The sequence below is a fragment of the Lagopus muta genome, chromosome 23, assembly GCF_023343835.1.
Source record: "Lagopus muta isolate bLagMut1 chromosome 23, bLagMut1 primary, whole genome shotgun sequence".
NCBI classification, from domain to species: Eukaryota; Metazoa; Chordata; class Aves; order Galliformes; family Phasianidae; genus Lagopus; species Lagopus muta.
In genome coordinates this window covers 2,482,605-2,510,334 of record NC_064455.1, presented here as the reverse complement: position 1 = coordinate 2,510,334, position 27,730 = coordinate 2,482,605, and the positions used below count along the sequence as shown (strand labels likewise).

The 27,730-nt window shown below is 61.3% G+C and overlaps 2 protein-coding genes across 4 annotated transcripts; both read left to right on the top strand.

Moving 5' to 3' along the window:
- Positions 1-3,079: 3,079 nt before the first annotated feature.
- E2F2 (E2F transcription factor 2) lies at positions 3,080-10,082 on the top strand. Its single transcript, XM_048968764.1, is given in 8 exon segments — positions 3,080-3,353; positions 7,066-7,153; positions 7,445-7,665; positions 7,751-7,908; positions 8,212-8,287; positions 8,289-8,327; positions 8,588-8,800; positions 8,802-10,082. Coding segments are annotated over 8 exon segments (1,203 nt in total). The 5' UTR covers positions 3,080-3,203; the 3' UTR covers positions 9,060-10,082.
- A 2,020-nt stretch (positions 10,083-12,102) lies between these two features.
- ASAP3 (ArfGAP with SH3 domain, ankyrin repeat and PH domain 3) lies at positions 12,103-27,415 on the top strand. 3 transcript variants are annotated; one of them, XM_048969010.1, is made up of 27 exons: positions 12,236-12,383; positions 15,055-15,127; positions 15,416-15,561; positions 17,079-17,153; positions 17,310-17,359; positions 17,599-17,725; positions 19,161-19,246; positions 19,906-19,981; positions 20,069-20,155; positions 20,589-20,698; positions 20,982-21,051; positions 21,803-21,890; positions 22,134-22,182; positions 22,276-22,463; positions 22,540-22,673; positions 23,090-23,184; positions 23,404-23,584; positions 23,727-23,815; positions 23,900-24,015; positions 24,096-24,163; positions 24,262-24,369; positions 24,811-25,051; positions 25,153-25,462; positions 25,926-26,052; positions 26,229-26,351; positions 26,521-26,628; positions 26,703-27,415. In XM_048969010.1, the coding sequence occupies exons 1-26, from the start codon at positions 12,258-12,260 to the stop codon at positions 26,593-26,595; spliced, it is 3,018 nt and encodes a 1,005-aa protein (XP_048824967.1). In that variant the 5' UTR covers positions 12,236-12,257; the 3' UTR covers positions 26,596-26,628; positions 26,703-27,415. The 3 variants fall into 3 exon arrangements, with proteins under 3 accessions (XP_048824969.1, XP_048824967.1, XP_048824968.1); XM_048969012.1 differs by having other exon boundaries at positions 12,103-12,383; positions 26,521-27,415; XM_048969011.1 differs by having other exon boundaries at positions 23,730-23,815; positions 26,521-27,415.
- The last annotated feature ends 315 nt before the right edge of the window (positions 27,416-27,730 follow it).

The window sequence follows — 27,730 nt, the reverse complement described above, 5'->3', positions numbered from 1 at the left end:
GGGCACGTCTGCAGCCCATTGGATGTGGGGACACCCCCAGGCTTCCTGCCGTGTCCCCACTACACCCCCAGCTTGCCAGCCGTGGCCCCACTCCAGGACCCCTGGGACAACTGGGAATACATCTCCAAGATAAGCCTGGACTGTTTCCTCAACCACCCCAGCATCAAGTTCATCATGTCTATGTTCATCACCATTGACATGGGGACAATCCTGATCAGTGCCTCGAAGCCCATGGAGGTGGTGACCCCCCACCATCTTTCCCTCACCTTCACCTTTTCCCCCATCTCTTTGGGGCTGTAAAACCCCACAGCTCCATTTGTGGGAGTAGCATTGCCCCATTGAGCACCACGTTCCCATCTGGGCAGGGAGGCTGTGCATATCAGCTGCTGGAGAACCCACCAGGTGTTCTGGTTTGCACTCTTGGGGACCCTGTTGGTGCCCTGGGGTGGAGGCCACGTGTCCCTCGGTCCTGCCCTGTGCCCCACTGGCACAGAGGTTTCTGGTTGTGCTGGGAGGTGAGGGCTGTGATGAGCCAGGCAGGAGGGAGGCCTTCAGCACCTCTCCATCCCCACGTCCCTCCACGTGTGCACCCCCTGTCCCTGCCCCTCTCCGACTGCCTCCTTGTGTGTTACAAGTCCCTGAGTCCTTCAGTCCCCCCCTCCCTCTATGTGTCCCTCCATTCCTGTGTCCCTTTTCCTTCCATCCCTGTGTCCCACATCATTGTTTCCCTCAGTCCTTCCATCTCCCCTTCCTTCCATCCTCTATTATTTGTGTCTCTCTGCCTCTGCATCCCTTCATCGCTCTATCCTTCCATCCCTGTGTCCCTGCATCCCTATGTCTCTCCATCCCTCTGTCCTTCCATCTCCATGTCCTGCATCTTCATGTCCCTTTGTCCTTCCATCTCTCTGTCCTTCCATCCCTCTATCAGTGCATCCCTTTGTCCCCATGTCCCTCTGTCCTTCCATCTCTATGTCCCTCCGTCCTTCCATCCTTCTGTCCCTCCATCCCCGCATCCCTGTGTCCCCCCACCCCTCTGTCCTTCCATCTCTCTGTCCTTCCATCCCACTGTTCTTGTGTCCCTCCATTCCTCTGTCCTTCCATCTCCATGTCCTGTCCCTCTCTTCTTCCTGTCCCTCCATCCGTGCATCCTTCTGTCCTTCCGTCCCTCTATCCCTCCGTCCTTCCTTCCCTGTCTTTCTCCGTCCCTCCATCCTTTCATCCCTCTGTCCTTCCATATCTGTGTCCCTCTATCTCTCCATCCTTCCATCCCTCTGTCTGTCCATCCCTGTGTCCTTCCGTCCATCCGCCCCTTCCCGCTCCCCCACCGTTCCGAAGCGGTTCTCAGCCCTCTGCTGCCGTCTCCAGGGCAGAGAGGGAAGAGCCTCTCTCAGACACGGTTTAGATTTCGGATGGTGCTGCGTGTGAATCCAGGAGCTGCACTGAGCGATCCCTGTGGATCCCACTCGGGATATTCTGTGGTTCTTTGGTGACCCTCACATGGGGTGGCACTCAGCCCCCTCCTCACCCCACAGCACTGCTGGAACATCTTCCACTTCTTCCTGGTGTCCCTCCTTGTGCTGATCCTTCTCTGCATCATCTTTATGGCAGGGATGGGATCGACATTTATCACCTTGATGATGCATTCCCTAAATGAACAACTGAAGGTGAGATGGAGCAGGAACTGGAGGGGTTCCTCTGTGGAGGCACAGCCTGCCAGCCCCAGCCTTTTCCACACCCCCCATCCCCATCCCGAGGGCTGACATCTCCCCAGACAGCCCCGATTTGGCTGAAATTGGCAGCAGTTGCCATCTCCCCATGGTGGGACGGTGGAGGTCTGGGCGAGCTGAGCTGCCAAGCCGTGCTGTGCTGCTGGCAGAGGGACACGGTGTCCTGCAGTGCTGGCAGCTTGATGGCTTTGTGTGCTGCCCCAAAGTCCCAGGGCTGCTGTAGACAAATGTCTGCTCCAGGTTGGAGGATCAGGACGAGATGCTGGGTGTCCCCCTAAGCTGGGTCCCCCGTCTGTAGCAGGGGCTGTGGTGCTGGGAGGTGCCGGGCTTGGAGGTGGCTGATTTGCAAGAAAGATCATTGGGTGTGAACGATACCAGCCAAAGGCTGGGCTTCTCCAGCATGGGAGTGGGGCGCAACGATGAAAAGGGTGATAGTGACGAGGAGGGGAAGGAGGAGGAAGAAGAGAAGGAAGAAGAGGATGAGGAGGAGAACGTATTCCATGGAAGGAATGTAGATGTTGAGCGGCCTCAGGATTAAACTGTGGGTCACTTTTGGGTGAAACTACTGAGATTTGGGATCACGGGGTCAGAGGCTCCTGTTCAGCACAGAGCATCGGCTCCCCCCAGTCCCCTGCGCTGCGTTTGGGGCGGGCGGGAGGTGCGCAGCCCCTGGGTAGGAACTCACGGAGTTCGGGGGGGGCTTAAAGGAAGGGAAAAAAAAAATAATTCAGTCGCGGTTCCGATCCCGATCCCTTCCGCGGACCCCGAGCAGGTGGTGCTAATGAGGTCCCGCCCCTGATTTGCATATCTATCACTGCCCCTCCCTCTCTGCGCGGCCCCTTTAAGGCCCTCCCCCGCCGGGCGCCGCGGGCTGCCGGGAGGCGGGGCTTCGGCAGCCGCAGCCAATCAGCGCGCGGCATTTTCCGCGGGAAATCCGAATTTCGCGGCACGGCGTTTGGCGCTTAAAGGGAGGAAGGGAAAAAAAAAAAAGCGAAGGAAAAGGACAAGGAAGGAGGGGAGCGGGAGGGGGGGGGGGAACCGAACTGCGCCTCCCCCGGGCCGCTCCCGTTGCTCCGGGCCCTGCCGGCCCCATCCGGGCCGAGCGCGGGCGATTTTGGGGGCAGAACGCGCCTTTTCCGTCCGGTTCTGCCGCCGGCCCCCCCGCCCCGCCTTCTCTCCCTTTCGATTTTCCGGCTGCTCTTTTTCCGCGCCCGGCTTCTTCCCCCCCCACCCCCCCCCACCCCGCACCCCCCCCAGCCCCAAAATGCAGCCGGGCAGTTTGTGACCCCCAGCAGCCCAACCCCCCCAGCAGTGCTTTGTCGTCCCCCCCCCCCCCCCCCCCCAACCCCGGGGGCCGGGCTCTCGGCACGCACCTCGCCATGCTGCGGCTGCCCCGGGGGCTGTCACCCGCTGCGGGGGGGGGGCACAGCCGTCCTGCCCCCCGCTCTCTACCAGCGCCCTCCGAAGAAAACGGCGATGGGATCGGCGGAACCTGGGGGGGCTGCGGTTTTGGGCAGCCCCCCGATGCCCAACGCCTGCTGCAACCGCCCGTACCGGCCCTACGCCACCCCTCAGGGACCCCCCCAGCTCAGGACGCTCCGATCGGCCTCTGCGGGACGGCTGCCGGTAAGGTGCCCCCCCCTCGTTCCCTCGTGCAGCTTTAGAGGGGTGTTGGGAAGGGTCTATGGGGCTGTGTATGAAAGGGAGCGTGGGGGGGGGAGGGCGAGCCGTGCAGCCCCCCCAGCTGGGGTGTGCTTTGGGTTGTGCACCCCCCGGGGGTCCCCTCGCAGTGCTGGGTGGGGGGTGGGAGCGGCTGGAAATCAGAAGTGGCCGCGAAATGGTGCGGGTGTTGCTCAACTTCCCCCCCCTTCCCCCCCCCCCCCTCCGTCCCGGCTTCCTCTTTGCGCCTTTATCTGCCCTTTTCTCACTCTTGCTGTGCCCCCAAACCCCTCCGAGCCCCCCACGTGCTAAGGGATGTCAACCCCCCCCCCCCCCCCCCCAATGGGATGAGGGACCGTGAATGCTCAGAGGGGGGAGCTGAGCTGGCTGGAGGCATAGGGGCTTTTGTGGGGCGGGGGGTGCTGGTGACAGCTGTGTCCACCACGTCCCCGAGCTCTGGGCTGTGCTGTCAGCCCTGTGCCCCATATCGGGGTGGGTTCTCTCGGGGGCCCCGATGGCAGCTGGGGTTGGCATTTAATCCCTTCGGTCCCCGGGGCGTTCGTCCAGCCTTCTCTGTGCTCCTCTGTTCTTCTGGAGCCATCCCAGGCCCCGCTGCTGCCGTTGGGTTTGCAGGGCTTGGGGGTCGGTATTCATCCCCCCTCCTGCGGCCGCTGCTGCTCGGTGCCAGCTGGGGACGAAGGGGGGGGGGGGGGGGGGGGGGGGGGGGGGGTTCTCTTCCCGCTGTGCTGTGCGTGGCCCCATTCCGGGGGGGGGGGTTGTGAGGCTGCCCATCCCCTCCCAGCACTTGGTTGCCTTTGTTTGCAAACAGCATGGGATGTTGAGAGCCACACGGTGCTGCCCCCCTCCTCAAAAACACCCCCAAGCGCAAAGCGCTCAGTCCTGTTTCCTTGTGCCGCTGCAGAGCTTGGTTTGGGTCATGTCCTACCACCCACACCATGCCCTATAGGCAGGAGATGCTCAGGGTGCTCCTGTCCCTTGCAAGGGGGTTTGGGTGACATTTGGGGAGCCTGATGCAGTGGCTGGTGGCTGTGGTGACATGGCTGCTCCTGGGTGCGACCTTTGTGTGCAGAGCTGGGGCAATTGGAAAAGGAGCTTTTCCACCCCATTCCCCAGTGGGGCCATTACAGCCTCTCCCACCTCCTTATGGGGTTGGTTCCATGTCCATGGGGACACTTGGGCTGGTTGGGGTAGGAGCCCACCCTGGGCTGTCCCCACCCCCATGTCCTGCTAGGGGAGACCAGGACAGTGTCTCATGATGTCTGATTTGGAGACCCTGGGTGAGTAAATGCATCTCCCCCCATGAACGCATTTATTCCAGAGCCATTCAAGCTGTTGCCAATCCCATCTGCGGTATTTGCCATATGGGATCTCTATAGGGTTTCTATAGGGGAGAGTGGCTCTCCTCTGCAGGGGGGGTCCTGGCCTCCCTTCCCCCTCTGTGCTGGGAAAAGGGGGTTCAGAGTCCATTGAGGTTTCGGTGCCGCCCGTGCAAAGAGCAAATAGGGGTGGGGGGGAAGGCAGCCCTGGGGGCCCTTCCTTGCTGGGGGGGTGGGGAGTTGCCTGGCTTTTGTGCTGGGAGCAGGGGGGACCCCACCTCACCGAGAGATCCTGGGAATGGCGTTTCCCTCTCGGTTCTGTGTGGGATGTGGGGCTTTCAGAAGGGACCCCAAATACGTCTGTAGCTGGGGGGGTGCGTGACCCCACCGTCACCCCAGCACTGCATCCCTTGGCATGTGCAGAAAGGCCGTGACCCAGCACGGTGCCAGGACCCCGGGGGTGCAGCCCCCAAAACCCCACCAGCATCACGTTCCCACGCCCCCGGGAGCATCGGGGGTCGGTGGGGCTGGGTTGGGCCGGGGGGGGGGGGGGGAGGCACCGGGTTGGCGGTGCAGGGCAGGGCCCGGGCAAGCCCAGGGAAAGAAGGAGGTGTTGGAACGCAGCACGGGGCAGGAGGAGCACCCACAGCCCCCGGGGGGGTTGCTGTGATGTTGGGCTGGGCGCTGGGTGCAGCTCTGGCAGGAGGAGCTGGCGGGGGGCCCGACCCCCTCCCTGACATCTCGCCCCCACGTCGGGCTCCGGATGGAGCTCCTTTTCCCACCCCGAGCATCAGGGTGTAGAATATACCCCCCTCCTCCTCCCCAGGCAGCAGTGGGTGGTGTGGGGAGGCATTCTGCCCCACAGGGGGGTGGGTGCAGGGTTTTGTTGGCTGCTTTGCTTCATCCTGTCCCCCTCGCTCCCCTCCCCACTGTGCCCAGCTCAGCTGTCATGTGCTTAATCCTGCCCGGCCAGGAGGGAGCAGCTGGGATGCAGGAGGGACCCCCTTGTCCATTGTCCTTCATGGTCGTGTCCCTTGTAGACAGAAGGAGCAGCCAAGTCCCTGTTGCCCCCCACCCCATAGCCCCCCAGGTTGCCCCTCTTTGCTGTTTGAGCAGGGAGCCCTGGGTGGCTTTGTGCTGTTTCCCCATTACTTAGGGAGATGGTGACACTGACACACGGACGGCCCCATCTGGGAGTGTAAGGAGTAGGATGGCCCAGGACATATCCTCCCCCCCCTTTCCCCCCCCCAAAATCTCTGGCAGATGTTTGAGGTCTGATGTGGGGCAGGTGTTTCCCATGCACCCAGCTTTAACCGTTGGGGGGCAGAGCTTTGGTGGGGTGCTGGGGAAAACCTGCTGGGGGGAAGGACGGAAGGAGGGAGGGAGGGAGTGCATTCCCACAGGAGCTCGGGATCAACCTGGCTCCCTGGGGGGGCTGGAAAACAGCCCCTGGCGTTCTCCCGCCGGCCCCCTCGGGTGGGCATGGAGCCGAGCAGCCCAACCCCTCCCTGCAATGCTGGGTGAGCTCCGAGCAGGAGCTGTGCTGAGCTGCTGCGGGACCCCCACTGCCATGAGGGACGTGCTGGGGGGGGCCCTGTGGGACAGGGAGCAGGTATTTAGGGGGGGGGATGACAGGGTGAAGGGGTGATGCTGGGGGGCTGCTTTGTGCTGTTGGGATAAATGACCCCCCTCCCTTTCCCCCCCCCTGCCCAACGAATCGCCTCCCTTGTGTTTAGGGATGGGGGGGGGGGGGGGGGGGGGGGGTTTGCTGACACCCCCAGCTTCTCCCTGTGTCTTTCTGCTGTGCCCCCTTCCCCAATTCTGGGGGTCTCTCATCCACAAATGATGCTGGGGGTGGTATTTCAAGGAGCTGCTTGGTGAGGTGTCCCCTCTCCAATGACCTCCATGGTGGGTTGAGGGAAGGGGATGAACAGCCCTGGGGACCCAGTGGGGCTATGAGGGGGGGAGAGGGGGGTAAGGATCCGGCCTTGCTGTTCCATCCTGGGAATCCCCCATTCCCACAGCTCAGCCCCACAGAGCTGTGCCAGCAGCTGGGGGTGAGGGGAAAATCCTGCTGCTTCCCCATGTGGGCTCTGGGGCTGGAACAGTGGGCAGGAAGCAACTGTGGGGCTGGGATCTCCCCATTTCCCCTTCAGTCTACCCCATCACAAGCACAGCGGTGTCAGTGTGGGAACCCTTCCCAGTAAAACCCCAAAAGTGGTTTTGCAGGCAAGAGAGCATCTCTCAACCTGTGGTCTGGCAGCACGCAGTGCCCCTTTTGGGGGGGGGGGGGGGGGGATGGCTGGGGCTGTCCCCACAAGGGATATTCTCTCTTTCTTCAGGCTAAGCGCAAACTGGACCTGGAGGGCCCTGAGCTCCACACACCGAAGGGGAAGGGCAGGACTCTGGTACAGGTGCCCAGCCCCAGGAGTAAGTTTGGGGCTTTGGAGGGCAATGGGAGGGGTGTGGGGTAGAGGGGTGAAGCCCATTTCCCGGTGCTGCACTGTGTCCCCCCTCCAGCTCTGCCTGAGGTGACCCCCAGGAGCAGCGCTCTGTGCAGCTCTGTGTGCTGTTTCAGTTCACTGCATGGGCGCAGAGCTCCTGGGGCAGGCAGGGGATGTGTGGGGTATTTCTCCACCAGCCGAGGGGTTACGCTGGGTTTAATGGTCCCAGCATCCCAGGCTGAGGAGGCATTTGTTGGGGGGGGTTCTCTCCTTGCAGCCCCCAAGTCCCCAGGTGAGAAGACACGCTATGACACCTCGCTGGGGCTGCTCACCAAGAAGTTCACCCTCCTGCTGAGCGAGTCACCCGATGGAGTGCTGGACCTCAACCGCGCCGCTGAGCTCCTGGAGGTGCAGAAACGCCGCATCTACGACATCACCAACGTCCTGGAGGGCATCCAGCTCATCCGCAAGAAGTCCAAGAACCACATCCAGTGGATGTAGGCAGCGCTGGGGAGCGGGGGGAAGGGATGATGGGGTGATGGAGGGGGTGTGAGGTGCTCAGGGGGACCGTCTGTGCTTGCAGGGGACGGGGATCTTTGAGGATGCAGCGGTGGCAGCCAGGCAGCAGGTGCTGCGTGGGGAGGTGGCCGAGCTGGGCAGAGCAGAGAAGGCTCTGGACCAGGTCCTGCAGGAGTGCAGCCTGCGGCTGCGGCAGCTGACGGATGATGGAGCCAACCAAAGATATCCTTTTGCTGAGGGAGATGGGGCTGGAGGGCTTGGGTACCCCCTCCGAGTTCCTCTCCATCCTTTTGGCTTCCCTGGGCGGGTGTCTGTGTGTCACTGAGGCCGATGTTTGGGTGGGGAATTCACAGAATCACAGAATGGCCAGGGTTGGAAGGGACCTCAAGGATCACGAATCTCCCACCCCCCTGCCACACGCAGGGCCACCAAGCTCCCCATTTCATACCAGCCCAGGCTGCCCAGGGCCCCATCCAATTGAGCTGTCCTCCTCGTGGCCTTGCTTTTTCCTATGCCTCATCCCACGCTGGCGTACGTCACCTACCAGGACCTCCGTGCCATCAGCAGCTTCCAGGAGCAGACAGTGATTGCTGTGAAAGCCCCCCCCAGAGACGCAGCTGGAAGTGCCTGACCTCAGCGAGGTGTGCATGGGGTCAGGAAATGGGGTTGGTGCTGGGATGCTGCCATACTGTCCCAACCCCGGGTCCCATGGGTGCTGCTGTATCGCCCTGAGCAGTGTTGGGGTTTCTCCGTGGGTTTTGGGGTTGGGTGGTGCTGTGTGGGGCCAGGGGATGGACTTGGTGATCTGTGTGAGCCCTTTGCAAGTGGGGACGTTCTGTGATAGTTTAGGGATGTGGGCTGGGCTCTGGGCACCCGCTGAGCCCTCGCTCTGCCCACCCAGGACAACCTGCAGCTGCACCTGAAGAGCTCCAATGGTCCCATCGAAGTCTACCTGTGCCCAGAGGAGATCCTGGAGGACAGCCCTACCAAGGACCACGACGTCCCCTCCAGCCCTGTGCTGCAGGACAGCAGCACCCAGCCCTCCCTTCAGAACAGCCCAGAGCCCCCCATATCCCTACAGCCGCCCGAAGGCCACCGTGCCCCATCCTTATCCCCCGTCTCCTCCCCTCTCCAGCCCTGCAGAGCCCCACTCACTGCTGGAGGTGGGCGCAGGGCTGCTGGACTCCCCCCATCACCTCTTGCAGCAGACAGAGGACCAGCTGCCTTGCGCCCCTTCCTACCTGGACTCAGTGCCCTTCATCCCCTTCTCACCCCCCCTGGAGCAGGATGAATACCTCTGGGGGCTGGAGGGTGGCGAGGGAGTCAGCGACCTCTTTGAGGCCTATGACCTGAGTGAGCTGCTGCAGGACTGAGCCTCCTCCGTTCCCAACTGCTCCATCCCTGTCCCCACAGCTGGGGAAGGGGCACAGTGCCCCGGGTGGCTTTGCTGGGGGGAATTGGGGGTCTCCACCCCAACTGCCCCATGGGCTGCTGGCAGACCTTTGGGTGCTTGGGTACCGCAGGCCTTTGGGTACGGGGTTGGGGGCACCCACCTAGCAGTAATGGGGCCCCCTGCCAGAAGGAGCTGTGTTGGGGAGTGGGGAGGGGGTCACGTTTTGGGGCACTCCAGTTGCTCCTCAGTTAGAGTGGTGCTTTGGGGGTGGCGGATGCTCGTTTGGAACCCTGTGGGGCACCTCCAGCTGTGTGGGTTGGAGCTGACGGTCGAGAGGCACTGAGCACAGAGACGCTCCCTCTGCTGTCACTGAAATGTCAATAAGGAATAACGAGCTGAGGTGGAGGCAGATTTCCTTCCAGAGGGGGATGCTCAGCTTGGGGGTGGGGGCACTTCGCCTGCAGCCTCTTAAAACAGAGCCGTGGGCAAATCCATGTGCTGTGATGGTGCTTGGGGGGATGGACACTGGGGCTTAATGGGGCAGAGAGGTGGCAGTTTGGTACCTGTGGGGGGATCAGGAGCAGCGTGGGCACATCAGCTGCATCACTTTCCCCTCACTGCGGAGGCTTAGCATTGCTGGGGCTGTGCAGAGGTTTTCCCCTGGATGGCATCGGGCTGCGTGTGGCCATGTGGGTTCTCTCCATCCTGGTGATGTGGGGTCAGCGTGGCCCTACCAGCACAAAGGAATACACCCCAGGGAAGTCCTCCCCATGGAAAAATGTGTGTTAATTATTGCACTGTATTTATACAGGACCCACCTCTGACACGGTGCTGTTGGGGGTTTGGGATTCAGTTTCTGAGTGTATTTAAGTTGTCCTTTTTGGGTTTGCTCTGCTGCAGTTTGGTTGGGATGCGGTGTGGGTGAGAAATGTGTGGCATGTGGTGTTCTCTGCCTGGGAGGGGATGAAAGGAGATGAAATAAAACTCATGAGTTGTCAGCAAAGTATTGGTGTTGTTCATGGTGTGTTTTGGATGTTCGAGGTCTGCTGGTACCCAGTGATGCTGGGTGGGACCCAGTGATGTCTGTTGATGTCTGGTGGTAACCTGTTATGTCCAGTGGTACCCAGTGATGTCCAGAAATACTCTGTGTCTGCTAGTACCCTGTGATACCCAATGATGTGGAGTGGTACCCAGTGATGTTTGATGTCTTGTGATACCCAATGATGTGGAGTGGTACCCAGTGATGTCCAGTGATTCTCAATGTCTGATGATACCCAGGGATGTCTGGTGGCACCCTGTGGTGTCAGTGATACTCAACGTCTGGTGATGCCCAAAGATGTGGAGTGGTACCCAGTGATGCTCAGTGCCTGATGATACCCAGTGACACCCAGTGATGTCTGGTGGTAACCAGGGATGTGCAGCGATACTCGGTGCCTGGTGACATGCAGTGATGTCCAGTGGTTGATATCCAGTGGCACCCAGTGATGCCTGCTGGTATCTGGAGCCGCACTGGGATTGCATTGCTCATCCAGAGGACGAAGAGGAAGAAGAGGAGGTGAGCTGGGTGAGCGGCACCGAGCGCTGTGCCCACAGCCCCGTCCCCGTATCCCCGTAGCTGCCGATGCTGGGCAAGTCCCCGTAGCGGCCGGGAGGTGGCGGGGCCACCCCAGGATAGGGATGCTGTGCTCGGGGTCCAGCCTCCCTCCAAGCCCTGAAGATGCCCAAAGTTTGGTGGGGGATCCCCAGCCAGGACCCAACCAGCAGCCCCTACATTTCTTCCAAAGCGGCAGGACACAAAATCTCTTCACCCTGTGCCTGCCAGACCCTACCGAGGGAAACGTTACCCAGTGAGCAGTGTGGGCTGCTGGGATTTTGCCAGCGTCAAAATCTGCAGCAGAACCGGTCTGAATGTTTGTTTGCAGGACCGGATGTTTGCAGGACGCTGCAGGTGCAAGAAATAAAAGGAGCGGGGGGGGTGAAGGGGTGGTGGGGGGGGTTGTAGGCGGGTTTAGGAGCTGCATGGGTTTGGGGCGCTGAATAGGGCCCAGGGTAACTTGGAGAGATGGGAAAGAAGCAGACGGAGGTTTGACCCCCCCCCTCAACCTGCCCTAAGGGAAAGGGGCTTCTATAGAGCAGCCTCGTGCTTGTGAGCCCCCCCCCCCCGTTCCTGGAAAACCAAAGAGATTGGGGGCTTTTGCCGTCTTGCCTGGAGAAGTGAAACCCAGAAACAGAGCAGTGGAGGACTTGGGGAATGTCCCCTAGGGTGTCCCCCCGTGCCTTCTCTCTCCTTCACCTTATTTCCCAGCAGATTCTCCTTTCTCTTCCCCCCCCAGTAGTAATTCCCACTCTTCCTCAGCTCTCGCTTCCCTGCGGGGATTTTTTTTTGGAGCGAAGCCACAGGGGCAGCACTGTAAACACGGGGCAGGGTTCAGCCCTCGGGGGGAGAAGGGGGGGGGGGGGGGGGGGTGGTTGCACAACGTGCCCCCTGCTCCAGGTCCGAGCAGGGGACGGCAAGATGGGGACAGCGCTGTGCTTGGGCAGCGGGGCTGCGATTTAACATGGGTTTAACCCCAAACCTTCATGCGCTGAGGCTGATCTACAGGGGAAATTTTGCCCTCCAGGTGGGCAGTGACCGCTGCAGCCCCCACCGTCCCGAACCCACGCTGTCCACGAGTGGAGAGGGTGCCGTACCTTCCCCCCCCCCCCCCTCCATCTTCCCCCTTTCGCTTCCAGGATGAAGTTTCCACACTTCGGACCCCCGCCGTGTGCGGTGCATCGCGTGGAACCCCCGATACTCTGAATTACATCGGAGCCGGGACGGAGGGGAAAGGGAACGGGGTGGGGAGGGGGGCGAACAGCGGAGCGCTTCGCCTTTAACCGATGCGGGGAGGGGGGGGACGGGACGGGCGGCACCGCCCCCACGATGGCGGCAGGGAAGGAACGAGCGAGCGGGCGGGCAGAGGGAGAAGCTCCCCGGTGTAACGCGACCGGTGTGCGGGGCGTGGGGTGCTGAGCCGGGGGTCCGGGACCCCCCGGTCCCCACCCGTCCCCACCGGCACCGGGGCGCTCCGTAGGCTCCGGGCGCTTTCCCGGCTCAGCCCCGGCTGCTCTCCCCGGTGCGCTCCGGTCTCAGCCCCGCAGCCAACACCCCCCCCCCCCCCCCCCCCATCATCGCACCATGCCCGAGCAGCTCAGCGTGGCCGAGTTTTTGGCCGTGACCGGCGAGGATCTGAGCTCCCCCGCAGCCGCCGCCTTCGCATCCAAGCTGCAGAAATGCCGGGGTGCCGTGGGGGCTCTGGAGGAGGTGAGTGGGGTTGGGTTGGGTTGGGTTGGGGGGGGCGGGGGGAGTTTGGGCCGCACTCCTTGATTCTTTATCCCGAGCGCTGCTGGATGCAGCTGTGGGAAAGCAGAGCTGAAGGGTTTTGGGGATGGGGGGCTTCTGTTTGCATTGCTCTGAGCGCTCGGGGACCCCCATCCCCCCGCAGAGCTGCTTTGGGACCCTGAGCTGTTGGCATCCTCCAGCCCACTGGGTGATATCTTGAGGGCTGCGGTTTGGGGCCAAACCTCCCCGTTTTACAGCCCGACTGGTCCTCCAGCTCTGGGCGCTGCCCGGGGGTTGGCTCTGCCCCCAGCATCGTGGCTCAGGGCTGAGAGCTTCTATACCCCGATGGGTTGCAGGGCCTCACTGCTCTCAAAGCCAGGGGAGGATTTTTTCTCTCCCCCCCCCCAAAAGCCCCATCAGTATTGGTGGAGCTCAGGCGGGGTGCATTCATCCCCCTCTCCTCGCTCCTGCCTCCAGCAGAGGCTGTTCCCAGCTGGTCCCACATTCGCTGCCAACTTCTCTTAGCAAAGGAATGGCTTTGAAGGGCAGCCAGGGCTTACAGCCCCCTCCTCCCCTTGCAGCCCCCAGGCTGGGAACCCAGGGCTGGATGGTGGGATGGTGTGGGGCATCCCAAATTCTGCTCTTGGCTGGCAAGTGGGAGGCAGCTTCGGGCAGGAGGAAGCAGCAGGAATTTCACTTGGCTGCTCAGCTTCCCCGGGGAGGCTGTGATTTGGGGGAAGGGAGATGGGGGTTTGTTGGGGAACTGAGTGCTGGCACTGGTGACAGTGGTTCTGGAGTCTTTGGGGAGAGAGGCTGCAGGGAAGGATGCATCCAGCTGAACTCTGATCCACCTCATCAGCACCCCATATTATTGCTGGTGCTTTGGGATGCAGGAGGGAGTGAGGATGCCCACTATGGTGCTGCCAGGCCTGAGCCCAGGGTGTTCCACCAGCACCCCAATGAGCTGAGAGCAAGAGGTCTGTGGGGCTGCTGAGGTCCCCCCCCTTCTGCTTGGTTGTCTGGAGCAGTGCTGTGCTGTGCCTCAGTTTCCCTCATGGGCTTACAGTGGGCTGTCCAGTCCCCTCCTGAGGGTCTCATGTGTGGTTTTGGGGTAATGGGGGCAGAAGCTGCATCCCATGGGGGCTTGGACTTAGAGGGAAGAGTGGATGCAAGGCATGGGGATCTGGAGGCCGGGTCTCTGTAGGGTGGCTGTGACCATAGAGCTGGTGGCTGCATCCTGCGGTGCCCATCACACTGTCAGGGCTGCATCCTGCCCCACTCTGCCCCTCACAGCTTTGGGGGGATGCACCCAGCCCCCAGCACTGCTCCTTCTCCGGGCGGCACGGAGGGGGGGGGACCAAAGAATGACCCTATTGAGCTGTGTGTGCTGGGTGAGGGTGGCTGTGCTGCAGGTGCGGGTCCGTCCCTCCCTCCATCCCCATAGGGAATCCCTTGTCACCAATGTGGCTCCGTTCCCTTCCCCACACTGTCCCTGGTTCTTGCTCTGTGCCGCCCTATGTGCCCCATGGAGGGGGGTTGCCCCCATCCCAAAGCACTGGAGAGGTTGCATCCCCCAGATACGCAGTGCCTGTGTGCACCCCCAGCCTCCGGTGCTGCCTCAGTTTCTCCTCCCTGAGGCCGTGCTGGGATGCTGTGTGGTTGAGGACAGAGCTGTGCCTGGGGACTCACAGGCATCACTGATGGTGTCACCCCCCCCCCAAACCAGGGGCTGCTCTGCACTGCTCCATGGTACAATAATGAGGAGCACAGAGGCAGCATGCCAGCATGCCCCCCATGGCGTCCCAATGAGAGCTCTGGGGGGGCTTCTGCCTCTCCCTGCAACCCCCTCCCCATCCTGGCAGCTTTCCCCTTGAGGAGGGACCTCTGCACCTCCCAGGAGTGGAGCCAGGCTGACCCCGCTGTCAGGAAACGGGCCTTGACATCAGCCCCAAAACCTTCACAGAGAGCAAGAAAGGGAGAGAGAGCTCTTTATTGCAATTCCTCCGCGGTTTCATCCCTCGCCCTTCGCGCTGTTCACGCCCTCCAAATATTTCCAGCCTGTTATCATGCCTCTGCTACCTGCAGCCAAGCCACCCTTAACCCTTTCCTGCTGGCTGGAGCTGCTTGCAGGGCTCTGCCCGCCTCTGAGCAGCGCTATGGGGCCAGGGTTGGTGTTGGGTTTTGTTTGCAGCAAGGTATGGGGAGGCGAGGGGGGGATGCATCTGAAGCCTTGCACGAGGGGATGGCAGAAAGCTGCATCCCTGGCTGTGGGATCTGCGTTGCTTCTGTCCCATCAGCAGGATGTGGGGCTGGGGTTTGGCACTGCCCTGGGTCCCTGCACGGAGCCGGGGGCCTTGATGTGCTCCTTATGCTGTGCCGTATGCTATGGGTACGTGTGCTGGCGTGGCAGGGGCAGCCTGAGGCAGCCCTGCTCCGTGGTGGGATACCTTCATTTTCCCCTTGGTTGGAGCGAGCCCCTGTGGGAGCTCTGGAGGCATTTTCACAGCTGCTGGGAGCTTGGATCCAAATAAATTGGGGTTTCAGCATCCTTAGCACCAATCCTGCCCTGCTGGGTGCCTCCTGTCCCTGTGTTGCGCCCACCCCGCTTGGCAGCACCCCCAGACTGACGGGGTTTGGTACTTTGCTTCCTCAGAGCCTGGATGGGGACCAAGCCATACTGCAGAGGATCAGGAAATACGTGAAAGCCATCCACGTCTCCGGGCTCAGTAAGTGGTGCTTTGAGGGATGTTGGGCATCCCTGCAGTGGGACAATGCCATCCTCCGGTGGTGGCCCTGGGAACGTGGGGACTTGTCCCATGCAGCCTGGCCTTGGGCTGGGGTGCCCTGTTTGGCTGAGAAAAGGGTTTTAGCAAAGGAAATCTTGGGACAGTGGTTCAAGGGAGCATCGCTGCCATCCTCTGCTCCGAATCACAGCTCTGCTGGGATGGATGGGGATGCGGTGCTGGTGCTGGTGGCACTTGGCAGCGTGGTCTCACTGTGTCCCCTACCCCCAGCCCACGTGGAGAACGAGGAGCAGTACAGCGAAGCCCTGGAGAACTTTGGCAACAATCACCTCTCGCAGAACAACCACGAGCTCTCCACTGGCTTCCTCAACCTGGCCGTCTTCACCCGTGAGGTCACAGCGCTCTTCAAGAACCTGGTGAGCACAGGAGGGGAGCCGTGCAGCCCTGCCTGGCCCCCCCCATCCCACCGTGCTGAGGTGACCCCATGCCTCCCACCCCGGCCCTCCCCATCCCATCCTGCACTCAGGGTCGCACTTACAGGACACCCCATTCCCCCTTTGCTGCATTTTCCCTCTCTGTCTCAAGGCACCAACGCTGTGCTTCGCCATGCGGTTGGAACTGGGGTGTTTTTTTTTTTTGGTGTTTTTTTTTTCCCCCCTTTTCTTTCTGTTTTTATTTTTTTCACATCTCTGATCTCGCTTGCCAAGAAATAAATCAAAGCCACGCCGAGCCGCGCAGTGGGGCCGTGGGGAGCAGCAGAGGCAGCTGGAGGGGGCTGTGCTCTGCCTGGCGTCTCTTTGCTCCAAACCAACTTCTTATTTCACTTTTCCCCAGCACTCTGAGCTCAAGATCTGGGATCCTGTTTTTGTGCTGGGTGGGATTGGAGGCAGCTGGCTGTGTGTGTACCCAGCACGCGTGGGGCACCCTGTGCTGCATTCCTGCCGCTCTCCTCTCCAACCCCTTCTCTGAACCCCCCCCCCCCTCCTAAAATGGGGTCTGTAGCCTTTGGCTGTGCTTTAGGAACAGACTTGTTGTTGCTGCCCTTCCCCCAGCAGGAATTTCAGATTTCGGCATCCTCCTCTCCCAGTTACCCCAGCATGGGCCTCTCTGCTCCTCTCCTTCTCCATCCCATCTCATCCATCCCAGCCGGAGCCCCGCAATCCATGGGCTCCATGGGGAACCCTATTCAGGGAAGGAGCTGAACCGGTTCCCTGGCTGAGGGCAGTGCAGCATCACACCCCACGTGCTGCAGCCGTGGGAACAGCTGCCCACAACCCCAACCCCTCCTGGGGCTGCGGGGGTCCCTATCCCTGCACACCTGGAAGGATGCACCCCGTTTCCCATCCTTCAGGGACAGATCCTGCCCCCAGAGCTGGGCTTCTCTTGCGAGCAAAACCCCACTGGGAACCTTTTATAAGGGCGAGCAGGACTGTTTTGTGGCGTTGGAGCTTCCTATCTGATGCCACCGCTGTGCAAAAGGCCGTCAGCATTGCGCTGGGCCCTGCTGGGTCATCCCGAGCTGCTCTAACAGCCCCCCCAGATTGATGCAGCCCCATGGGCTCGAAGTCAGAGGTGGGCACTGAGACAGCCCTGCCCCCCTGCCCAAGGAGGGGACACCTTGGGAAGCCATGTGACGTCAGGAGGGCTCTGGGACCGGTGGCACTGCGGGATGCGGGGGGACGGGGCGGTGATGGGGGGGGAGCAGCTCTGGTTCTGGCAGCCGCAGCGCTGATGTGGTTTGTGGGAAGGGCTGCACGTCAGACATCTTGCAGCCAGCTCCAGCAAGCCCCAGCCTGCTCCGCCAGCAGCTCCCAGCCTGCTTAACCCTTCCTGGGGCAGCCGCTGAGCTGGGAGGGTCCCAGCTAGAAAGGACCCTGCGCTCTGGTGTGGGGACACTTTGGGGTAACCCTGTGCCCATCTCTCCTCTTTCCAGGTGCAGAACCTGAACAACATCGTCTCCTTCCCCCTGGACAGCTTGCTGAAGGGGCAGCTGAAGGACAGCCGCATGGTGGGTCCCCATTGCATGCTCCTTGGTGTGGGGAGGCACAGCCTTTGAGGATCTTTTGGGAGACACAGTGATGCAAAGCAAAGTGTCCACACCTGGGCACTGCCTGTCCCTTCGTCACCTCTAAGGGCTGCCATCCCCTCTCTCCTTTTGCCACAGGACTCCAAGAAGCAGATTGAAAAGGCCTGGAAGGATTATGAGACCAAAGTGTAAGCGACCCACTTCCTCCAGCAAAATCCACCTAATCCCCCTCTGCACAAAGGCGTTTTGTCCCTTACGGGTTCTGCTCCAGCCTTGCCCAGCTGGAGAGGCTGGGGATGCTTTTGGTCCATCCCTGCCCCATCCCAACTCTTCTGCAGCTCCAGAGGGATCCCCCTGGTGCAGGGCCGTCCCCAAGGTCCCCTCTGGTGCAGGTCTGCCCCCAGCCCAGCTTCGTGTCACCCTGCAGGGGGAAGATGGAGAAGGAGAAGGAACGTGCCCGCTTGGCAGGGGTCATCCAGGCTGAACCGTCGGCAGCAGAGGTGGCAGAGGACACACAGAAGGAGCGGAGGCTCTTCCAGCTCCACATGTGTGAGGTGGGGGCTGCGCCGGGGGGGTCGTGGAGCGCTGTGCTCAGAGTGGTGAAGGGAAGCTGGAGTCGTTTCCCATCCCCACCATGGAAGCAGTCCCATGTAGACACGGTGCAGGATGCTCATCTGTCCCCATCCATAATGTTTCCTTACAGGGTCCTGGCTCGGGGACCCTGCTGTCCCTTCCTTGGGGATGTGGGTCCAAATGTCACCATCGAGTCACCCAGTCACAGACTCCTGGTGACTGCCCCCACCTCCCCTGGGTCCTGCTCCCATGCAAAGCCACAGCCTGGCGTCTGGGGCAAAAAGCGATCCTTACTGTTAAACCCCCCCAAAAGAAGCACTTTAACTTTGCTATTTGCACTGTTTGCCCAAGCAGGGAGGCTCACGAGTGTCCCCAGGTACCGATGGCAGCGATGGAGCACAGAGACCCAGTGCCACCCTCCCCAGCACTGTCCCCTCCCGTCGGGGAGCACAGTGCAGGGTGCAGGGGAGGAGGCTGCACCCGCTCCAGGGTCGGGGCTGCTGCTGGGGCTGGGCCTGATGAGTCACTGCTTTGAATAGCACCACTGTGAAATAAATAACAGCACATGGAAACGTGGCCTGGCTGGGGAGGGGCTGCTTGCATTGGTCGCCTGGAAGTGGGGTGCAGCTCTGTTGGGGGCTGGCGTGTGGCTGCTGTGCTTATATGTGGGTTTTGCTGGGGGTGGGGTGCATCTGCCCACACTGCAGTTGGGAGCATCCTCGTGTGGGTCTCAGCCTGCTGTCCCCATCAACCTGGGACATGGGGAGGTCCCCACGAGGTCACTGTCACCCATGTGCTTCTCCAGCTATAGGGAATTGTCACCATCCCTCCTGCTCCCTGCAGGTGGGACATGGGGTGACCCATGGGCTCCGTCCCACTGCTGTTCCCCCATGGAAACCCCCACAGCTGATGCTGGCTGCCTTCTCCTCCGCTCACCTCTGAAATCACAGCACAGGGAGCGGGGGGAGCCCAGCCCACAGCTGTGTGGGGCTGCAGCCCAGCTCACAGCAGGAAAGCTCTGCTTCTGGGGCTCGTGTGCCCCATGGACTCAGGCTCTTTCTGCCTGCAGGTGATGGCAGGGTTTGATGCACAAAACATCACTTTTTTTTTTCTTTCTTTCTTTTTCCTTTTTTTCCTCCTCAAACCAAGTTGTGTTTGGGTTATTTATTAACTCCAGAAGCAATCAGCAGTGAGAGCAGCGTGCTCAGCTGCAAGCATTGGGGCCCACCTCGCTCCTTCAACTTCCCAGGGCTTGGAGGCTTTCCAAAGCCAGCTTTTTGGGGGTGGTCCCTGCCTGCAAACCCACCTCGTAGCTCCGCTCCTTGAAGCCCAGCCAGCAATCTAACCCTCCTGCCCGCAGGGTGAGGGCTGGTCCTCATCCCATTGCCTACAACCCGCTGCTTTCTGCCCCCCCAGTACCTGCTGAAAGCCAGCGAGAGCCAGATGAAGCAAGGGCCGGATTTCCTGCAGAGCCTCATCAAGTTTTTCCATGCTCAGCACAAGTAGGTGCTCATCCCTGGGAGCGTTTGTGGGGCTCTGGGGACGGTCCTGTCCCCACTGTGGGGACCGAGCCACCCCACCGAGCTGTGGGGAGGATTCTGGGCAGGGTTCGTTGCTGTCTGGTTGGGATTGTTGGCTCGGGGAGCTGCAGATGTGCCTGTGAGGGCTGGGGGAAGGGGCTTGGCTGGGGATGTATGCGATGATTTGGTTTTTGGATGGGTTTCCAGGGATGAGTTCAGCTCCGCTGTTAGCTCAGAGCTCGCAGCATTTGGGGCACAGGAATGTCCCCTTTTTTTTTTCTTCCTGCTGTACCCTGGGGGTGTTGGGGCCATGTCGACTTCTCCAGTGGGGAAACCGAGGCAGAAAGGAGCAGTGGCAGTGCCCTCAGCTGGGCTGCCAGGCCCAGGATCTGAACTGTAGCAGAGAGAGATCAGATTGAGGCCGATGCTGTCCCAAACACCACAGCCATTTGGGGTACCTCACCTCCACGGACTGGATTTGGGCTTCAGCAGCATCTCTCCATCTCCCATTTGTAGAGGAGCAGCAAACAAGAGCAGCTTCCCCAGGAGGCTGCAGCCATCCCTGCCGCGTCCTCACTAAATAACCTCTTTTTCTCCGTTCTCCCCATTTGCATCTTAATTGCATTGAAATAAATGCCCAGTTTCTTCCAAGACGGCTGGAAGGCTGCCCAGAACCTCTACCCCTTCATCGAGAAGCTGGCTGTGTCCCTCCACTCGGTGAGTCCCCCCCACCTCCCATCCATAGGGGATGTGTCCCTCAGCTGCCACCACCCCCCCAGTGACAGCAGCCACCTCCCGTTCCAGCTCCACCAAGCACAAGAGGAGGAGGTGAAGCAGCTGACGCAGACCCGCGATGCACTGCGCAGCATCCTGCAGCTGGACAGCAAGGAGGTGAGAGCCAGCTGGTGGGGCCATGGGGGGCTGGGTGCTCAGTGAGTGCCCTTATCTTGGGGACAGGGAAATGAGAGCTGGGGGGCATCCTTGGAGGAGCAGAGCAGGAGGGAGACGTCAGTGGGAGGAGGATATCCATAGGAGAATGTCATTAGGGAGGAGGATGGCCATGGGAACAGAGCAGAAGGGATGCTTGGAGGAGGACATCCATGGTCCTCCTGAGTATCAGGAAGTATGTGTGGAGAGCATGGGGAGGAAGACATCTAGAGGAGGGGAGGAGGCTGTTTATGGGAGCAGTGCAGGAGGGATGGGGAGCTTTGCCCTCCAGAATGAGATCCCCCAGGACTTGGCCACCTCTACCTCTCTCACAGTGCTTTTTAAATGAGTCTTTTTACTTTTTTTTCTTTTTTTTTTTTTTTCCTGATGAGCTCAGGAAAACCTGAGCAGGAAGAACTCTGGCAGTGGCTACAGCATCCACCAGCACCAAGGGAACAAGCAGTACGGGACAGAGAAGTCAGGATTCCTGTACAAGAAGAGTGATGGGTGAGGATGAGTTGTTATTTACCCTGGCTGCTCTCATGAGAGGCCCCAGTGCTGGGAGACCCCAAAGTGGACTCATTTGGATGAGGGTTTCAGTGTTACCAGACCCTCAGGAGCGGTTGGTCCTGTCTGGTCTGAAGCTGTGTGCTTTGTAAGGTACAAAAGGTGCAACCCCAGGTCCAGAAAGCCATCAAACCTCTACTGGGCGCTGCTGCAGGTGGTGTGGGGGCAGGTGGATGTGGTTGGGGTTGCGTGATGGGTCCTCACTCCTCCTCCTCTGCCTCAGGATCCGCAAAGTGTGGCAGAAGAGGAAATGCGGTGTGAAGTACGGCTGTCTGACCATCTCCCACAGCACAGTGAGCATCCAACCCCATGTAAACCATAGGGGGAAATCTGGTGCGTGGTGGTACGCTGTGCATCCCAAGAGAGCCCGGTTTGCACCATCTCCTGCTGAGCACTGGTGGGAGTTGTGCAGCGTGGGGCTGGAGGATGTTGGGTGGGGGTCCAGTCGTTTGCATGGGGTTCAGGATCCCACATTGTGGTGTGGAACCCCAAATTGTGCATGGGGGGAAAGGGGAGGGGGCTGGAAGAAAGAGGTCACCATTCCACTGCCAGGGGGTTGAGGACATGGGAGGGGACAGGGGCAGCGTGGAGCTGGAGGATGCCAAAAGCCACGCAGCACTCGCTGCCCTTTGGGAACGTGGCTCCACATCACATGGAGGCTTTTCTCCATTCAGTCCAAGTGTCCCGTTTGCACCCCGTGTGTCCCAGCAGCCATTCGAGCCACCAGCCTGTGCTGCGCATCGGTGCAGGTTGAAGGGAGGGAATGGTTTTCTCCATGGGGGCAGCGAGGGGGGCGTTGAGGGTCCAGAGGGGCCCAAAGGATCTGGGATGATTTTGGGAGCGTGCTGCCCTCTGGCGGTGGAGGCTGCGAACTGCAGCAGGGACAGTGGATTCCGTGCCCCATCCATCGCCGCGTTCCCATCGCCCGTCCTACAAAGGGAGAGGGACCGAGCCTCTGCTTGTCCCAAGAGATGGGGATGGTTGTGTGGTGACACACATCGCGTCCCTCATCCTTTAACCCGCTTCTGTCCTGGTGCCTGGCAGATAAACCGTCCCCCTGTAAAGCTGAACCTGCTCACCTGCCAGGTGCGGCCCCACGCCGAGGAGAAGAAGTGCTTCGACCTGGTGACACGTGAGTGCCACCACTCCATCCCTGTGTGTGTGTCCACTTGTGGGTCCCTGCAGCAGACCCGGGCCAGGCTGTCCTGGGACACAAGGGCACGTGAACGGTTGTGAACTGGAGACAAAGTGAGGTTGGGTGGCGGTGATGGGAGAGGGACATGCTGTGGTTTTTCTAAAGCAGCCCTCTGCAGTCCCTTCTTGTGATTTTGTCCTTTCCTAAATGCCTCGCTCCCCTCTTTCCCTGCCCCTACAGACAACAGGACGTATCACTTCCAAGCAGAGGATGAGCAGGAGTGCGTGGTGTAAGTACTGCGAGCATGCAGAAGCATTGCAGGGCTGCAGCCTTTGCTCCGAGCAGAGCCCTCCTGCATCCCTGCTCTGCTCCCCCTGCTCAGGTGGGTCTCGGTGCTGCAGAACAGCAAAGATGAAGCCCTGAGCAATGCTTTCAAGGGTGAACCGAACGGCGGGGCGGCCTCAGCAGGCAGTGGGGCAGATGGCAGCGTGCAGGAGCTGACCAAGCTGGTCATCAGCGAGGTGAAGAACATGCCAGGCAACAAGCAGTGCTGTGACTGCGGGGCGCCGGGTAGGTTGGGGTTTTAGGATGCAGGGAGAGGTGGGGGGTCGGGAGGTGATGCTGACCCCCCCCCCCCACCCCACAGACCCCACGTGGCTCTCCACCAACCTGGGCATCCTGACGTGCATTGAGTGCTCCGGCATCCACCGGGAGCTGGGTGTGCACTACTCCCGTATCCAGTCCCTCACCCTGGACGTCCTCAGCACCTCTGAGCTGCTGGTAAGGGGCTCCCTGCACCTGGGGGGGCCTTGCATCCGCTGGGTATCATCCTCTGCTTGGGGTCTGGGTGCAGATTTCGACCTTCCCCCTCCCTCTGCTCTGCGCCTGCTGCTCGCAGCTGCCCTCATTTTGCCCAGCTGTGACTTGCAGTCCCCCATGTGGTGCCGCAGGGATGCAGGAGCCCTGGGAAGTGATGAGGGGATGTTGGCAGCCCCCCCAGCACCCCCTCCCTCCTCTAACAGACCTCTCCTATGAGAGAGGCTCATCCCTGGGGGTGGCGGATGGGAAGATCCTACGTGGATCTGGTGAACTCCACTCTCTGGGATGAGGAAGGGGCATGGCAGGGGGGCAGGATGTGGGGCTGTGGGGAGGTCCCTCCATGCTTTGTGCTCACTCCCTCTGCCCTATCACCCCAGCTGGCTGTCAGCGTTGGGAACACACGCTTTAATGAAATCATGGAGGCCACGCTGCCCACACAGGACTGCCCCAAGCCCTCAGCTGGCAGCGATATGTGAGTCTGGGGGAGCGCAGGGTGGGTGGATGGGAAGCTTCCTGCCTTACCCCCTTCCTCCCCCCCAATCCCTATGAGAAAGCTCACAAGATGGGTCACCCCGCTGTCCCCACTGCTCTTTGGATCCTGCACCTTTTGCAGAGGTCTCTCCCTGCTGTGACACCATGGGAGGAGGCAGGAAGGTGTGGGGTTCCCACACTGATGCTGACCTCCCTGCAGGAGCGCACGCAAGGAGTTCATTGTGGCCAAATACATGGAGAGGCGCTTCGTGCAGCGGGGGGGCGCCAGCGAGCCCCACCGCCTCCGGGATGCCATCCACAACCGTGACCTCCTGGCCCTGCTGCAGGCCTTTGCTGAAGGACACGACCTGGCCAAGCCCTTGGCCAGCCCTGAGGGCCAGGTGAGCTGTGTGCATCCCAAACGGTCCCCCAAACCCCATCTCTGAGGGTTCTGCGGGCTGCAAGCATCCTTGGGTTTGGGGTTCTGCCCAACCTGCGGGCTGTGAGCATCCTTGGGGTCAGCCATCCCCTCCCTCCTCGCAGCAGGACGCAGGTGAGCTGGCGCTGCACATGGCCGTGCGCTGCGCGGACCGATCGTCCCTCCCGCTGGTGGATTTCATCATCCAGAACGGGTGCGTCCCATCGTGTCCCACTGCCACCCTGGATGGCACTGGAGCATCCCCACGAGGTGCTGAGCTGCTCCTGGCTCTGTGCAGGGGGATGCTGGACCAGGTGACGCAGGATGGGAACACGGCGCTGCATTACGGAGCGCTCTACAACCAACCCAACTGCATCAAGCTGCTGCTGAAGGGCAAAGCCGCCTTTGGGATGGGTATGGGGCTGTGTGTGGGGTTGAGGGGTCGGGGGCAGCAGGGTGCTCTCCAGGCTGCAGCTCCCATCCCCTTTCTGCAGTGAACGCAGCGGGTGAGACGGCGCTGGATGTGGCACGGAGGCTGAAGCACAGCGAGTGCGAGGAGCTGGTAGGGGGGGCACGGGGATGGGCTGGTGCATGGGGAGGGGGCACCCTGGACCCCCCCACACACCTCCCACCCTGTGCTGAGACCCTGCTGTGGTGCAGCTGGAGCAGGCGCAGGCGGGGAAGCTCTCCCTGCAGGTCCACGTGGATTACGACTGGGAACCACCCCAGGAATACACCTATGACAGCGAGGATGAGCTGGAGGAGAAGGTGGCAGTGATGGGGGGCAGGGAGGGGAGAACCTGTGGGCACAGCAGTGGGATGGAATGGGGGGCAGGAAGGAGTGTGGGTGGGGTAGGGAGGAGCAGGAGGGCGTGGGGGTAGAGAATTGGGATGGAACAGTACAGGTAGGATGGGGGAGGCTGTAGGGGTGCAATGGTACAGATGGAGCAGGAGGGTGTAGGGGTATGGAATGGGGGTGAAATAGGGCAGGTGGGTTGGCTGGGGGCTGTATGGGGGAAGAATTGGGGTGCAGTGGTGCAGGTGGGTTGAGGGGGCTATTGGGGTGCAGTGGTGCAGGTGGATTTTTGGGGCTGTAGGAGTGCAGAATTGGGGTGCAGTGGTGCAGGTGGATTTGGGGGGGCTATAGAGGCGCAGAATTGGGGTGTAGTGATGCAAGAAGCACACCAGCATCTCTGGGTCTGGCCATAGGTGAGCCCCCTGCAGCGTTCATTCAAGGGCCCCTCACCACTGGCTGCCAGCCCCCCGCCCGCCTGCCCCCCCCCACCACGCTGGAGCTGCGCAGGGATGGACATCACCAACCAGACCTACGAGAGCATCCTGGTGGCTTCGCGTCCCGCACCGCGCCGGGCGCACAGCGAGGAGCTGCCCCCTCCCCTGCCCCTTAAAAACCCCACCCGGGGCGGCCCCCGCTCTAAGCACAGCCCCACGGGTGAGTCTGAACCGGGGGGGGGAACCCGTAGGTGCCGTGCCGCCAGCCTCGCTGTCCCCATCATGTCCCCATCATGTCCCCGTTGTGTCCCCCCACCCCAGAGCGCCCCGAGCTCCCCCGGCAGACGTCAGAGCCGCACTTTGCTGGTTTGACGGAGACCCCCGCGCCGCGCAGCCTCTCCTCTTCCTCGTCCTCATCCTCCTGCAGCGCGGGGGCTCTGGAGGGCACAGCTCTGCCCCCCCCGGCTGCCAGCACCCGCAGCCCCCCCGAAGCGCGACGGGCGGCGTATTGGGAGACGCGCTCCGAGACGGAGAGTGGAGGAACACGGAGGGGGACGGAGCTGAGCGGCCCCTCCCCCGGGCAGCCCCCGCCGGGTGCTGTGACCCCCGATGTCACTCCCGTCAAGTTTGGGTAGGGGTGCATTTATGGGGGATGGTGGGTGGGGGTCCAGTCGTTGCATGGGGTTCAGGGTCCCACATTGTGGTGTGGAACCCCAAATTGTGCATGGGAGGAAAGGAGGGGGGGGCTGGAAAAAAGAGGGCACCATTCCACTGCCAGGGGGTTGAGGACATGGGAGGGGACAGGGGCAGCGTGGGGGATGGAGGGGGGGGGGGGGTGTCCCTAGAGGTGACACAGGTCCTTAAGAGGGGGACACCAATAGGGCCAGATGGGAAGTCACCACATTTTGTTCTATTCCTTTTTGGGAATGGTTTGAGGGAGGGTGGGGGCTGCTGGTGGCTGTCAGCGTTCCCCCCTTATAATAAAACTCCTCCATCACCACCTTTAGTGACACCCTACTCCCTTGGGTCCCATCATGGTGGGGGGCAGACAGGGGATGGGGCAGGGACTGAGGCGGCCCCCAATGTCCCCTCAGCTCTGAGAGCACCCGTTCGTACCGGCGCATCAGCGGTGTGGTGGGCAAAGCCACCCCCCCCCAGAGCCCCGAGGACCCCACACCCAGCAAGGTGCCCCCCGTGCCCATGCCTCGACGCTTCGCTCCGGTAGGTGTCACAACTTGTGGGGGAGGGAAGGGGATCACAGGGGGTACAATAGGGAGGGGAGCATCCTTGCTGCTCTCTTTCGTGGATGGAGGGATTGGGGGGGTTCTCATCTAATGTGGATGTAGGGTGGGGGTGCTGCTGCTCCCTCCCCCTCACTGACCCCGTTCCTGGTGCAGGCCAAGGGGAGGCAGAAGAGGGTGAAGGCGGTGGTGGACTGCAAGGGGGACAAGGCACGGGAGCTGACCTTCTCCAAAGGGGAGGTGATCGTGGTGACACGGGAGGAGGATGAGCAGAGCTGGGTGAGCACTGTGTGCCACGGCCCTCCCACCCCGCTGTCCTTGCATTCCCTTCCTTCTGGAGCATGCTGCTGGGTGATGCCCCATCTAGGGGGTCACCTGGATGATGGCTCTCTCCCTGTGATGCACAATGTGACCCCCACCCCCCGTCCCCCCCTCTCTGCACCCCCAGGTTGGCTTCATTGAAGGTGACGGCTCCCGCACCGGTGTCTTCCCCGCCAGCTTCGTGCACCTCCTGCAGGACTGACTGCATCCCCATCGCCTTCTCCATCCCCACAGGGTTGGTGGCACACGGGGTGGGCTGTGGCCATCCTCAGTCCCCTCTCTGCTGCCATCCTCTCCTCCTGGCATCAGGTCCATGACATGGCACCGTGCTGGATGCTGCCCTCCAGGGGGACTTGGGGACCCCTGTGTTGGGAAGACCCCTCTGGATGGTGGTTTTGGAGAGCCCGAGGGCTGCCACCCCCCCTGTGGCTGTCAGGCAGAGAATGGAGAGGCTTGCTGCACTGGTGGTTTGTGGGCTTGGCCCATCCCAGGGCTGCAGGGATTTGGGGCTGGGGGCTGCCCTTCACCCTCCTTTCCCTGAGGGGGGAGATGGAATGCGGCCCCCACTCCCCATCCTACAGGGGGCAGCTGCCCTGTGCCACCTCTACCATAGCTGTGAAGTGGTTGCAATTGGTAGGAAACAAGATAAGGCTTTTCTCCATCATTTTAGGGATTTGGGGGGGGTTGCAGCTACAGCCTGCCCCCACCCCCTGTCTCTGAGAGCCCTCCAGGGCAGCAGGGCTGGAAGTGCCTTAACACCTCTCCAAAACCCCCACCAACCGTCCTTTAGGTGGGTGCTGGTCACCGCCTGGCTGTGGGGATGTCAAGGTTGGGGGGAAATGAGGGGTTCTCCATGGGGGCCCTGCTGCAGCTGCTTTCTGGGACCAACATTCCCCCATCCCTGTGATTTATCCTCATCCCCCGGACGTTTCATCTCAAAGAAAGAAAACTTCCTGTGTTTGTTTGTTTGTTTTTCATGTTTGCTCTCTCTCATTTCTAATAAAACCATCATTTTTTAATAAGTGCCCTGTGTGCAGCCCCCTGCCCTTCCTCCCCCCCCCCCCCCCCCCCCATTGGTGATGTCCTTCCATCCTGATGCTGGGGTCCCTATTGGGACAGCAGGGGTGGCAGCAGGGAGCCGGGGCGCGCAAGCAGCACCAATGGCTGGCCGTGTGTCTCCATTGCAGCAGCATCCTTCCCTCCCAGCTCCCTGCTCTGCCTTTGCTCGGTGGATGGACTCCGGGCTGCGGAAACACCAACAGCACCTCAGCGCGGTGCTGCGCCACCCCTGCAGCTCAGCCCCAGCCGTGCTTCCTTGGGGCCGTCGGTGCCTCAGG

Coding starts and splice junctions, on each gene's coding strand:
- ASAP3 (XM_048969012.1), top strand. CDS start 12,258: ATGCCCGAGCAGCTCAGCGTGGCCGAGTTTTTGGCCGTGACCGGCGAG. Junction 25,463..25,925: donor GTCACTCCCGTCAAGTTTGG/GTAGGGGTGCAT, acceptor ATGTCCCCTCAG/CTCTGAGAGCACCCGTTCGT. Junction 26,053..26,228: donor TGCCTCGACGCTTCGCTCCG/GTAGGTGTCACA, acceptor TTCCTGGTGCAG/GCCAAGGGGAGGCAGAAGAG.